The 13,707-nt window shown below is 40.5% G+C and overlaps 1 protein-coding gene across 1 annotated transcript in view; it reads left to right on the top strand.

Moving 5' to 3' along the window:
- LOC311289189 (piggyBac transposable element-derived protein 2-like) overlaps positions 1-10,544 on the top strand; it is a 28,527-nt gene extending 17,983 nt beyond the window's left edge. Inside the window, exon 3 of the mRNA XM_084406992.1 lies at positions 9,319-10,544. Within this exon, the coding sequence (XP_084263118.1) occupies positions 9,319-10,331 (1,013 nt within the window). The 3' untranslated portion in view covers positions 10,332-10,544. The remainder of the gene's footprint in view (positions 1-9,318) is intronic.
- The last annotated feature ends 3,163 nt before the right edge of the window (positions 10,545-13,707 follow it).

The raw sequence follows: 13,707 nt of genomic DNA, 5'->3' as shown, positions 1-13,707 counted from the left end.
TACAAAACTGCTACTCATTGATGAATTGCTGCTATTTCTGATGCATCTTTCTGTGGGTCTGCCTATGAGGGATCTGGCCAATCGCTTTTCGATTCACTGGACCAACGTCAGCAGCATAATAACATCATGGACTCACTTTTTGTATCATCTGCTGGGTTCCATTCGCCTGTGGATACCACCAGAGGGTATCAAAGCATACCTCCCACCAGAATTTGCTGCATTTCCTGACACACAAGTGATCCTGGACTGCACAGAGATATTTTGTCAGACCCCCTCCTCTCTCCTGCAAAGCGAGGTTTATTCTTCATATAAATCTCATACTACCTTCAAAGCTATGATTGGCATCGCACCCCATGGTCCCATCACCTTTGTTTCCCCGCTGTATGCAGTCTCATGAGTGACAGAGAATTTTTTTTAATTGACTAGGATAACCAAATGCCTCACACCAGAAATGGCCATTATGGTGGACGAAAGGTTTACCGACCTGGCTTCCTGGTAAAGGACACCCAGATGTCCAAAGAGGATGTCCAGCGCACTCAGTCCATTGCCTGCCTCAGAGTCCACGTTGAAAGATGCATCAGGAGGGTCAAGGAGAACAAACTGTTTGGAAAGGTCATACCTTTGTCCATGTCTGGGTCTATTGACCAGCTGTTTTCAGTTGCTTGCCTAAATTACCAGTATGGGCCCCTTGTCAAGGCATGGGCAACCCAACAGTGATACGTCTCTATTCAGACTGGCACATCTGTTTGGACTTTTCTTTTTGTGCCTTGACACACTGTATTAATTGTAATTTGTACTGTTTTGTAACCTGTGATATACCTTTAAAAAAATAATCAGATGTTTACTTGATGTTTACCTTGAATTTTATTGCCTCTTATACAGTGGCTGGGCCACAAATACATCAGTCATCATTTTTATAAATAAATAGTTGCATTTGTAAATGAGCTAAACATACAACAGTAACATAAGGCACGATACAGTATATAGGGTTGTACTGATAACTATATGCAGCGGTTAAAGTGGGATTTGGCAGGTGGGGGAACCCTCAAATTTTGTGCTGGTGCAACAGGGAAAAAAGACTCACCGTGGGACAACTTATTGAGTATTGTGGTATACCAATACTTTTTGGGACAGGAGTGTCACTGTGTATTACAATACTTATTTACTTGATATTTTAATGGTTTTATTTTGGTCCATCTACAGCTACACTGATATGATGACGATACTATGTTAAAATTGCAGAACACCACAATATGGAACACAACCTTGTTTTTCACAATGTAAATTCAAACATAAAAATGGCTGAAGACAACTTTAACAGAAATAAATCACAACCACAATTATGTAAATTTTGACATTAGCCTACTTCACCGTTGACTTTTAACTCCACTGCAACATCCACTTGCTCTGGCTAGAATCGCAACTGTCAGGGGCGGACTGGGACATGAATTCAGCCCTGGCACTATAGCCACACCAGCCCACATTACCACTGATAGTCTTTTCATTTTCATCTGTCAGTGAAGATTTTTTGTCTGTGTCAGTGAAGAAAGTAAACATAGGCTCAACTGATATTTATGTTTTATGAATAAAAGCATTCTCAGGTATAAATAGCATTAACGCACGTTGGTAATTTTGAATGAATATTTCATGTCGATATACAATGGTTACATAATGTTAAAACTAATCCTGCTATTGATATCTTTGTAAGACTGCCGACCCTATAGAACAGTGGCAAGGGAAAACAAATGTCCTGCGAATATCGAACCTAAAACTAACTTTACCACGCTCAACCACCATGAGTGCCTTTCACGCATTAGTAATCATTCAGCGGGGAGGGGAGGAAGGACTTTGTCTGCATGCGTGAACCGGCGTAGATGCACTCAAAACAGACAGGAGAACCATGACTGAGAACATAACGTTGGGAAGCGTGTTTGTGAAGGCATTTGTGATATTACGTTTTGATTTGATGCGGAAGGACTCCTTCAAAAGGAGCACCAGGCTGGCTGCAATTTGACGGTGCATGCAACATTTTTTTTTTAAATAAAAACCTACCATCGCGCTATCATTGATATTAATGAATCTAGTTTTTTTTATTTATCTGAGGTGCCGGAACGCAGTTCTGGACCGTTCCGGCCCACTTTAACCCCTGATTATATGCACAAGCATGCTACAGCCATGTATATTTTAGTTATGTTTGTACATACACAACTGTATGTCAGTACTAGATGAACATCATGGGTTTGTAGAGAACTGTTGACATTTAACTGCACAAATCATTGAAATAGAAAATAGCAGCATCTGTTTTTGAGCTGAACACATAACAATAACAAAAGGCACCTTGTATAGGTTTGTACTGATAAATATGTACATAAAGGCACCTTGTATAGGTTTGTACTGATAAATATGTACATAAACAAAGGCACCTTGTATAGGTTTGTAATGATAAATATGTACATAAAGGCACCTTGTATAGGTTTGTAATAGACCTGTAATAGATCTTGGACCTGCCAGTAGTAGCTGTGCTGCTTTTTCAGCTTCATTGAATCATTGTGGAGCTTCAGGTATTTGCAGTCAACATAACTCTTGACATTGGGGCATTTTACCTCCAACAGGCCAAAGGGTGGGTGGTCTGTGGGGTCAAAAACAACACCATCAGGAGAAGATCCTAACCAGGGGGCATCAGGGTGTATGACGAAGCCACAAGGCCAGTAGCTGTTGTTCTTCACTTTACAGTACTCTTGAATAGCCCGTGGCTCCAATGTCAGATCTCTTTTCATGACCGATGTTTGGGTCACACCCCTGAGCATTCTTTCAGCGAGATGTTCTGCTGATGTCTGACCACGAACATGACAAACCTCCCTTAAGTGAGATGATGTTACTCTCATCTTTCTGACCCGATGCCACACCACAGACATACTCTGGTCCCTTGTTGCCACTTCTATTCCCCTTGCCATTTCCAAGTTGGTCTGTAGAGATTGCAGATGCAGTTGCTGGTGGAGACTGCAGACAAACTGGCAACAAGTGGGCTTCAATCTGTAGCCATCCAAGGGCAGAGGTGGGGGTGGAGGAGCTCCAGTGTGTGGAGTGATATGATGCGGCTGACTGGCACTGGCTGCTGATAAGAGATCAGGCTGCCCTCCTGAACTTTGCCCAAAGCTGACTCGACCAGCGGGACATCAGCACTGATGGACATGGTAGTAATAAGGGGTGACATGTCAGGTGAAAAGCCTTCATATGCTTCTGTCACTTTCAATACATCAGGATCAGGCATATCCCCCCGCATCGCCTTGTAGAGAGTGCTCCTATGTAGAATTTTATATCACAATTTAAATTAGTATACATATCTGTGTGACAGATAACCACATTTTCATGATAATTTTTTTAATTACAAGACATAACCTACCTGACACCACTGGCTACTGTCCTTTGTTTGGGCTTGGCAGACAACACAACGATATCTCTGACCCGGCCTGGTTTTACACCCTATCAATCAATGATTAAAGTAAAAAGAAATGGCATCTCAGAGGTGGTTAAATGTAACGTGTCGAAAATGTTGTATTTTATACACAGACAAACTATACCTGTCATATGTGGCTACTGATAATAATAATGCTCTGAAAAATACCATAGTCCTTGGCTTGTGCCAGCGTTGCTCTGTCTCGGTGCAGCTAAGGACTGGGGGTACAGCAAGGAGGCGGAGCTGAGAGTAGGTCGCCGTCTGAAAAAGGAGAGCCACAGTATGGTTGCAAAGTGCTTTGCCAGCAGCACACGAGCACACCGTCTCAAACAGCTGCACTGGGGACGAGTCTTCGAGGACAATCTAGGAAGAAAACAGAAGAAAAAGTTACTACACACACATAACAAACATTAATCCTAGCCAGTGCAGTAAAATGTGATGTGAACTATATCATACTCTCAAGTTGTGAGGTCTCTCCTTTTTCCTCAGGGACCTGTGGCACATAGCTCGCACACTGACTCTCCCTGTGCCTGACACTTTGTTTGATACTGAGTTAGGGATAACATCACATTGATTATCATTTAAGTAACGCATCAAGATCTTTTAGGAATAATTACATGGTACAATCACTCAAAAGTGATATGGCAAGATTTGCTCCAACATGGTGTTAAAGTATAGCCACTTACAGCTATGCACGTGACAGGCAAAATGGCTTTTTAATGCAGAAGTTTTTTTGTTTTTTTTTACAGAATAGCCCTGTTTACATGACACCTTTTTATTTTAAAACCAATTATGATGGGGTCCGATCAAACATCCATTTCTTAACCAGATTGATAGAGGTAGTATGTGTATGTACACATCTATTTGATACGCTATTCCAATCAAGCAGGAAAGTCAGAGCATTATCTGTTCTTCACGTGCACAGTAACTGAAATTTAAAACTGTTAAAAGAAAATGCTGAATAAACTATTGCATAGATAGATACTGTATAATACACTACGCATCAATATGTCTTTTCTTTGTGCTTTAAACTTTTCAATGCGGACTCGACGCGCTACGCGCTGTGACTCATGTTGCTTCAAGCGCATCATTCTGCGCATAAACGCTTTGTGCCGCACTGTATTGGAGCCTTTCATATCATAATACAGTGACGCAATGAAAGATTATTAATAGCCGTTCTTGTTCTGTCCTATCTATCATATGTTGCTACCTCATTAAACAGCTGTGCTATACATTTAAAAAAATTCTCAATTTTATAGTAGGCTATATAAAATAATTTATATTTTTGAATTTTGTTATCTTGTTTTTCATGAATGTATTTTAGAACAATACAAAGAGCAATGTGTAACGTATTACCAGATTTGGTGTTACACTTATTGTCTCTTATTTGTTCCCCACTAAACGGTTTTTTTTTTTTTTTACATAATGTTTAGATTTTATACAATTATTGTGCACTCGTGATTTTTCTAGACTAAATTTTACTGCTGAATTATCCACTAATCTAGTTTATAATAGCATTTATGTCAGATTATGATAATATATTTTTTGTTGTTGTTATTGTTTTTCTTTATAATGAAGTTGTCTGTATTAAGTAGATTGTGTTTAACACACAAAATAGTGATTATCAGTTCAACACAGAGTTATAGAAATTCTACTTAAAAAAAAAAAAAACTGCGCTGGTATCGTCGATTCTCTGAATTTTTGGTATCGGGTCGATTCTGAAAAAATGGTATCGGTGCATCCCTAGTCTTTATGAGGTTTCTTTGACAACAGGAGAAAATCTAGCAAAAGTAGTCATGGATGTTTTGCAGCGCCTAAACTTGCCTATCACTGGGTTGCGTGGCCAAGCATACGATGGGGCCGCAAATATGGCTGGCAAATACAATGGAGCACAGGCCATTGTAAGAAAAATACAACCTCTGGCACCCTATGTTCATTGTGCTGCCCACTGTGTTAACCTAATTACAGAGGTCCTGTACTGCCTCAATATTTATCTGGAATTCTCTGGATTGGGTCAATGAGTTGGGAGTTTGGGCAGTCAGGGAAACTAAAGGACATATTTAAGTGAATTGCAAGGTCTGAGGAGGGTGAGGGTCCATGTCACACTATAAGACCTCTGTGTCCAACAAGGTGGACGGTCCGCACTAGTGCCATCCGCACTGTGCTAAACCAGTACGAGTGCATAATCAAGGCTTTAGCTGAGATGGCAGTGAGTGAGTTTGATGCAGCTAGTAAGGCACAGGGGCTGTATGAGACATTTCAGCAGGGAAATGTTGTCCTTGGTCTTGTGTGTGCTTTGGAGATCACAGGAGAGTTGGAGGTTTTGAATATGTCCCTCCAGAGCAGAACACAGACCCTAGATGGTATGCTTTCAGCTGTTGCCAGTGTTAAGGAAAGTTTCAGCAAAAAGAGAAACACAGAGAGTTTTCAGGCTCTTTATACGAAAGCAACAAGGATGTGTGAGACAACCCACCATCAATCAACCCAGACATCCTCAAAGTTCAACTTGCATTGTTCAGAATGAAGTACAGCTTCCAGTCTAGAACTGAAATTGTTGCTGTTCTTCAAGGGATGACCCCAGAGGTCCGTAGTCTCTTTGACCAAGTCGAAACAGTTGCCCGACTCCTCCTAGTTGTGCCTGTGTCATCAGCAGAGTCAGAAAGGCGTTTCAGCAGCCTCCGGAGGCTGAAAACATGGCTACGCAGCACCATGACCCCAAACCCACCTCAACAGTGTTGCTGTGTGCCATGTACATAAAGACAAGCTGGACAGGGTAAACAGAAAAAAGATTGCTGAACAGTTTGTCTCCTCTAAGGAGGGCAGAAAGAGCACTTTTGGTTCTTTTAAATGAGAGGTAGTTGGTTATATGTTCATTGGTCAGTTTGCATTTACATATATATATATATATATATATATATATATATATATATATATATATATACATATATATATATATATATATATATATATATATATATACATATATACTGTATATACATACAGTCGTGGCCAAAAGTGTTGGCACAAGTGTTGTATTTCTCACAGAAAAGTATTGCAATTACACGTTTTGCTATACACATGTGTATTTCCATTGTGTGTATTGGAACAACACAAAAAAACGGAGGAAAAAAAGCAAATTTTACATAATTTCACACAAAACTCCAAAAATGGGCCGGACAAAATTATTGGCACCCTTTCAAAATTGTGGATAAATAAGTTTGTTTCAAGCATGTGATGCTCCTTTAAACTCACCTGGGGCAAGTAACAGGTGTGGGCAATATAAAAATCACACCTGAAAGCAGATGGCACCACAAGACGTCGTTCACTTGCAGAGCGCAAGTTCCTGGTTGGCATGTAAGTCCGAAGTAAAGAGTTAAAGTAAAAGGGAGCAGAACCAGTGGTTGTTCTGTAGGCAAACGTCAGTGACTTGAATTTGATGCGAGTGGCAACTGGCAACCAGTGCAATTTTGTGAGGAGAGGAGTGACATGTGCCCTTTTCGGCTCGTTAAAGACCACTCTAGCTGCGGCATTCTGGATCAGTTGCAGAGGTTTGACTGTGCAAGCTGGAAGACCAGCCAGGAGAGCGTTACAATAGTCCAGCCTGGATAAAAGTAGCGCTTGGACAAGGAGTTGAGTAGCATGTTCTGATAGGAAGAGCCTGATCCTCCTAATGTTGTACAAGGCAAATCTACATGACCGGGCAGTTCTAGCAATATGGTCTGTGAAGTTCAATTGATCATCAATTACCACACCAAGGTTCCTGGCTCGAGTCTAGCTGAATGGTGAAGTTGTGATGAAGTGTTGGGTTGGCCGGGACCATGAGTAGCTCTGTCTTCGCAAGGTTTAGTTGAAGGTGATGGTCCTTCATCCAGCCAGAAATGTCTGTCAGGCAGGCTGAGATCCGATTGGCTACCTGGATCGTCGGGCTGGAATGAGAGGTAGAGTTGTGTGTCATCAGCGTAGCAGTGATAGGAAAAGCCATGTTTCTGAATCACAGATCCTAGTGATGTCATGTAGATGGAGAAGAGAAGTGGTCCAAGCACTGAGCCCTGAGGCACTCCAGTACCTAAAGGACCTACCTGAGAGGTAAGACTTGAACCATTGGAGTGCGGTTCCCGAGACGCCCTTCATCTTTAGGATTGACAGGAGGATCTGGTGGTTAACTGTGTCAAAGGCAGCAGACAGATCCAGCAGGATGAGATCTGAGGATTTGGAAGCTGTTCTTGCCAGTCTCAGAGCTTCAATTACTGAGAGCAGGGCAGTCTCAGTTGAGTGTCCGCTTTTGAAACCAGACTGATTGTTGTCCAAGAGGTTGTTCTGTGTAAGGAAGGAAGAGATCTGATTGAAAACAACTCGTTCAAGTGTTTTCGCGACGAATGGAAGGAGAGATACCGGTCTGTAATTCTCCAGATGTGCTGGATTTAGAGTGGGTTTCTTAAGCAGTGGGGTTACACAAGCCTGCTTAAATGCTGTGGGAAAGGTACCAGTGTGAAGAGAGGTGTTTATGATGTGTGTGAGTGTAGGTACAACCGAGGATGAAATGGCTTGAAGTAGGTTAGTGGGAATAGGATCAAGCGGACAGGTGGTTGGGCAATTGGAAAGGAGGAGATTGGAGACTTCTGCCTCTGAAAGTAGAGAGAAGGAGGGTAGAAAGGGTGTGTTAGCTGGTAAAGTGTGTGTGTAAGTTTGTGATTTGGTAAATTGGCCGCTGATGGTGGTTGTTTTATTTATAAAGAATGTAGCAAAATCGTCAGCTGTAAGTGTTGGTGAAGGAGGAGGAGGAGGAGGGTTGAGAAGAGAGGAGAAGGTTTTGAAAAGCATGCAAGAGTCTGGAGAATTGTTAATTTTGTTATGATAGTAAGTCATTTTAGCAGTAGAGATATTAGGAGAGAAGGAAGAGAGGAGGGACTGATAAAGACCAAGGTCAGTAGGATCTTTCAATTTGCGCCACTTCCTGTCTGCACCCCTGAGTTTAGAACGATGTTCATGGAGAACATCAAATAGACAGGGGGCAGAGGGTGTGGCGCGGGCTGGCCTGGAGGAAAGGGGGCAGAAGTTGTCCAAGCAGGATGTTAAAGTGGAGAAAAGATTATCAGTTGCACTGTTAGTATCTAGTGTTGAAAGCTGATCAGGTGGAGGAAATGTGGATGAGACCAGAGAGGATAGGCTAGAGGGTGAGAGTGAGCGTAGGTTTCGCCGAAAAGTGACCTGTGGAGGAGTGTGTGTTGTGTTCTGAGGCAGGCTGAGGTTGAGAGTGAGGAGGAAGTGATCTGAGGTGTGCAGTGGAGTAACCAGTGTATGGTCAGTGGAGCAGTAGCGTGTGTAAATAAGGTCCAATTGATTACCTGATTTGTGAGTAGCCTGAATACTCGTTTGAGGTCGAATGAGGCAAGCAGAGTGTGGAAATCAGCAGCCTGAGGTTTTTCTAGGTGGATGTTGAAGTCTCCAAGAACTATGAGAGGAGTACCGTCCTCAGGGAAGGATGAGAGTAGCACATCAGACTCAGTCTCAGTCTTTGCATTGTGTTTCTGTGTGTGCCACAGTAAATAAAAAAAGCTGAATTTATAAAATTAACCCCGTTCAAAAGTTTAAGTACCCCTGATTCATAATACTACGGAGCCCCTAAAGGGACATGGTGATGGGAGAAAAAAATACACCCCATTGTAAAAATATACATTAAAATGAGTGAACAAAAATTAAGGTGAGTTAAACCCCCTATTGCCCAAAGGGGGGGAATTCAGAAATTCTTTCAGTTTTTCTGCAAAACTGAACAGTTGAGAGGACACTTTTCTAATAGGAATGTGGTTGGGAACCCCTGTATTAAACTCAGGTTAACTTGTATTTCTCTTTTTTTGCCTTAGACCTGATGCAGCTGAAAGAAGAGACTGAAGAACTGAATGAAATGGAAGAAAAAGATCAGTATAAGAAACATTGTGATTTCATAAATGGAGAAAAATCTTTAAGTTGCTCACGGATCGAAAAGGCTTCCTCACTAAAAAGAGGTCAAAAGACAGGAGCTAAAAGTAATTTCAAATGCCCTCAGTGTGGAAAGAGTTTTAGTAAACATGGATATATTAAAGTCCACATGAGAATTCACACTGGAGAGAAGCCTTACTCCTGCCAACAATGTGGAAAACGTTTCACTCAAAAAGGAAGCCTTAAAGTCCACATGAGAATTCACACTAGAGAGGAGCCTTACAAGTGCAAACGGTGTGGAAAAGGTTTCACTGAAAACCAAAACCTTAAAGTCCACACGAGAATTCACACTACAGAGAGTCATTACAAGTGCAAACAGTGTGGAAAAAGTTTCACTAAAAAAGGATCCCTTAAACTCCACATGAAAATTCACACTGGAAAGAAGTCTTACACATGCCAACAGTGTGGCAAAGAATTCCTTCGAAAGGGATGCCTTAAAAAGCACATGAAAATTCACACTGGAGAGAAGCCTCACACCTGCAAACTGTGTGAAAAGTGTTTTACACATAAACAAACCCTTGATTTCCACATGAAAACTCACACTGGAGAGAAGCCTTACGCATGCAAACTGTGCAAGAGCAGCTTCTCACGAAAAGATAGTCTTAAGACTCACATGAGAATTCACACTGGAGAAAAGCCGTTTGTATGTGCTCAGTGTGGAAAGAGTTTCAATCGTACAGAAACACTTAATTCCCACATAAGAAGTCACACTGGAGAGAAGCCTTACACTTGCAAACTGTGTGGGAAGAGCTTCTCACAACAAGGAAACCTAAGGACCCACATGAGACGTCATCACACAGGAGAGAAGCCATTCGTATGTGGTCAATGTGGGAAACGTTTCTGCATTAAAGTAAACCTTAATATCCACATGAGGATTCACTCGAGAGAAACTGTTTAAAATGTCATTAGTGTGGAATGAGTTTCAAAAAAAGAAACTCTGTTAAATCTGCGTATATCTATGTTCACACTGCAACTGAATGTTGGCCAAATCTGATCGTCCACCTTACTGAATACTTATTTTATTTGCATTCTTATATTCTTTATACTTTGACTTTAGGCTTTTTATTTTCTTTCTCTTTTCTATAGTCAAGTATTAAACAATTTCAGTTGTATGGCGACTTCACTCCATTCTTGAATATTGACACCTCAAAATCAAAATATTAGTTTTACTATGAAATCCCAAAATATGAATGAAAGGTTGCACATAAAAGGACATAAACTAAAGATAAATTATATAATGCATTGCAATGTTTATCATTTCATTTAGTGAGTGATTGCACAGGTAAGCATATGTTGTCAATCTGAACTTGATCATGACTACTGTTGGGGCTCATCTTTTAAAATCTGGATGCTGGTTTCAGGGCCAAAGTTGCTCATGCCTGATTTATACAATGCAGATTGCAGCTTAAAAAAGGGCCACCATCTCCACAAACACAAAGTTTATTTTTTTGTGTTTGTGTGGTTGATGACACATTTGACCATGGTGGGACAGGGGTTGTAAACAGCAGAATCCCCAGTGATAAATTAACACTACACAGTGTTTATATAATCCACACTCAATAGTGTTAAAAAGTAACATTGAGCAGTGTTGAAGTTAATGAGATAATTAAGTGATAATTGACCATTAGTGAAGACACTTGCTGTAAACAAACAGAATCACTAAAAGAAGGGTAATTTTGCTGTTTTATTTAATTTTATTTGAGACCGGTGTGTTTTATTAGGGTTGGAACTAAAGTCTGCTGGATACTGGCCATTCAAAACTGGAAATGAAGAGCCATGACTTACTGTATCAGATTATCCAAAACACAGGGTACTTGATCAGTGAGATTCCTTGAGCAGATTCAAAAACGCAAGCCAAGTAATAAAGGTGCACAATCCCATAGCTGAGGAGAACTCAGCAGATGTCTGTATAGTTATAGAGCAGGGGTATCCAACCAAAATTTAAAGAGGTCCAGTTAGATAAAATTTTTTAATCAAAGGTCTGAAAGATCATAATGTCTAACTATTTAGTGTGATTTATATTTAAGTAGCCTAGTAGTTGTATCAACATCTGCATGTAATCAATACCTGACTGTCGAATCAAGGGCTGCATTTCAAAATAAGAGAAAATAAATAAAATGTGAACATTGTGAATGTTCAAATAAAGTGCTTAACTTCAGAAAAATAAAGGGAGTTTAAAATTTCCCCTTTTCTGTTTCACATCTTGACTCAACAGTCTCAACCAATTTGAGACCACTTATTTTCTGTGATCTCACTTCAGATTTGAGTAGGTATGCTTGTTCATAACCTTTATGTTTTGCCTCATAATGGCGTTTCACATTGCCACTTTTAATAAGTGCTAGTAATGTGCGATACCACTTAATTCCTATTCGATCCGATACCAAGTAATACCCAGGCTGGTATTGCCGATACCGATACCAATACCAATACTTTTTACGTATTTTATTTGTAGTGTGATGTGACAACTAGTTTAAAGTAAAGTAAAAAAGTAGGCTGTAGGCTTACCAATTCCAAATTATAGCTGCATAATGATAAGACAATAAACTACTCTCATATTATTTAATTATAAAGAAAATCTCAGAGACTTGTAAAACAGGTTGAAAATTACACACAAATAAAAAACATGGACTCTTAACCTTGTCACAAAATATTGCATATCCACTTTTTGCTGTTCTTTACAACACATGTAAATCAGGCACCCTTGAAAATCAGTACCTCAATTTTTTTCTATTTGAACAAACTGCTTTCTGTTAGCTTGTTGTAAGAATGCTGGGATTCCGGGGAACTCCTGAACATTAAAAAACTAAAGACTTAACAGACGTGAATAACTTTCCCACAGTCAGTGATAACGCGACTATCATGCTATCTCTCTGTACCTGGATAACTTCTGCCGCTGCTGCCAAATGACTCACTGATTGAAGTCTGTCTTGCCTAGCACCTTGCGTCTTCTCGCCCTGGACCTCCTCCTCAGACCACCGCTTCATTATATCATCATATTCACTCTTATGACTTAACCTCAGATGTTTAGCGAGGTTTGTAGTGTTACCACTGTATTTCACTGTCTTTTCACACACATCACACACAGCGTCACTGCTGTCTTTACAGCTAAAATACAGCCAGACATGACTCCTTATGCGGTCAGCCATAGTCCCTCTGTGTAGCGGGAAATTAAAGGGCTGCAGAGTCACAGAGCCGCAGTGCACACACAACTGACCGGCGGAAGGAGTAGTAGTTCCTTCCCCTAACCGGATATAATTCGACTTTTCTGGTGACAGCAAGTTACTTATGATAACATAAACACTCACTCCAAATTACTGAGTTTAAATATCGATCTTTTTATATGAGAATCGATGCTAGAGCAGGAGACGTTGGGATCGTAAATATCGATACTTTAATATCGATCCGCACATCACTAATAAGTGCCATGCTTTCTGAACATATGAGACACACTGGTTTAGTGCTCCCAATGGGAAGTATGAACAGAAATGAGTCTGTCCAATGAAATGCTCTATTTTCGCCATCCACTTTTCTTTTTTTGGAGAGCGCCATTTGTACCTTATTTTTATGATTTTGCCGTAATTTATAGATTCTCAGCTTCAACGTCCTTATTCTCGCAAGATCGTACATGACTCACACAGAGAGCAAGAGGGAAGACAAGATGGCCGTTCACCTTGCGTGATTGGTGGGCTAGCTTGCCTGTCTGCATTTTGTGTGAAACCAACCAATAGATGCGGTTGAAATCCCTAAGTACCCTCCCATCTCCTCACAGTGAGGAAAATACCAAGCTGACATGGAGAGAGAAAGAGTAAAAAATCTGCGAAAGAAAAAGTCTGCGAAAAAACATGGCAAAAACATATATAAAGAAGAGAAAAAGTAAGAAGACGAGGAGAGATAATGGCGAAGACATTGGCACTTGCGACGGTTTTGGAGAGCAGCGACGAGGATGAAAGGCGAGTTTCCGAGCCTGATGGATTTTCTTCTGATGAAGATGAGGATTATGATCACAGAAGAGTTCCAGTTGAAGACGGGTAAGCGTATTTATTTTATAAAAACCTTGTTCGCATGGTGCACTTTGTGCCAAAATAAGCTGCGCTGTGCTGCTTTGTGTATCTGAACTTTGAAAAATTGACTGCACCTTTAGCAAAGTGTTTACTTTATGTAAAAGTTATTTTCTTGTGTAAAATAGTACAAATAGTAACGTTGTAGGCTGTTCTTGGTGGTCTCCTTTTGATAACTAATGTAATATTTCTTCACCTCAATTCACAATTTGAATA

Source organism: Rutilus rutilus (genome assembly GCF_951802725.1).
Source record: "Rutilus rutilus genome assembly, chromosome: 4".
NCBI lineage: Eukaryota > Metazoa > Chordata > Actinopteri > Cypriniformes > Leuciscidae > Rutilus > Rutilus rutilus.
The sequence above is the reverse complement of the archived record's forward strand: the minus strand, read 5'-3'. Positions and strand labels throughout refer to the sequence as shown.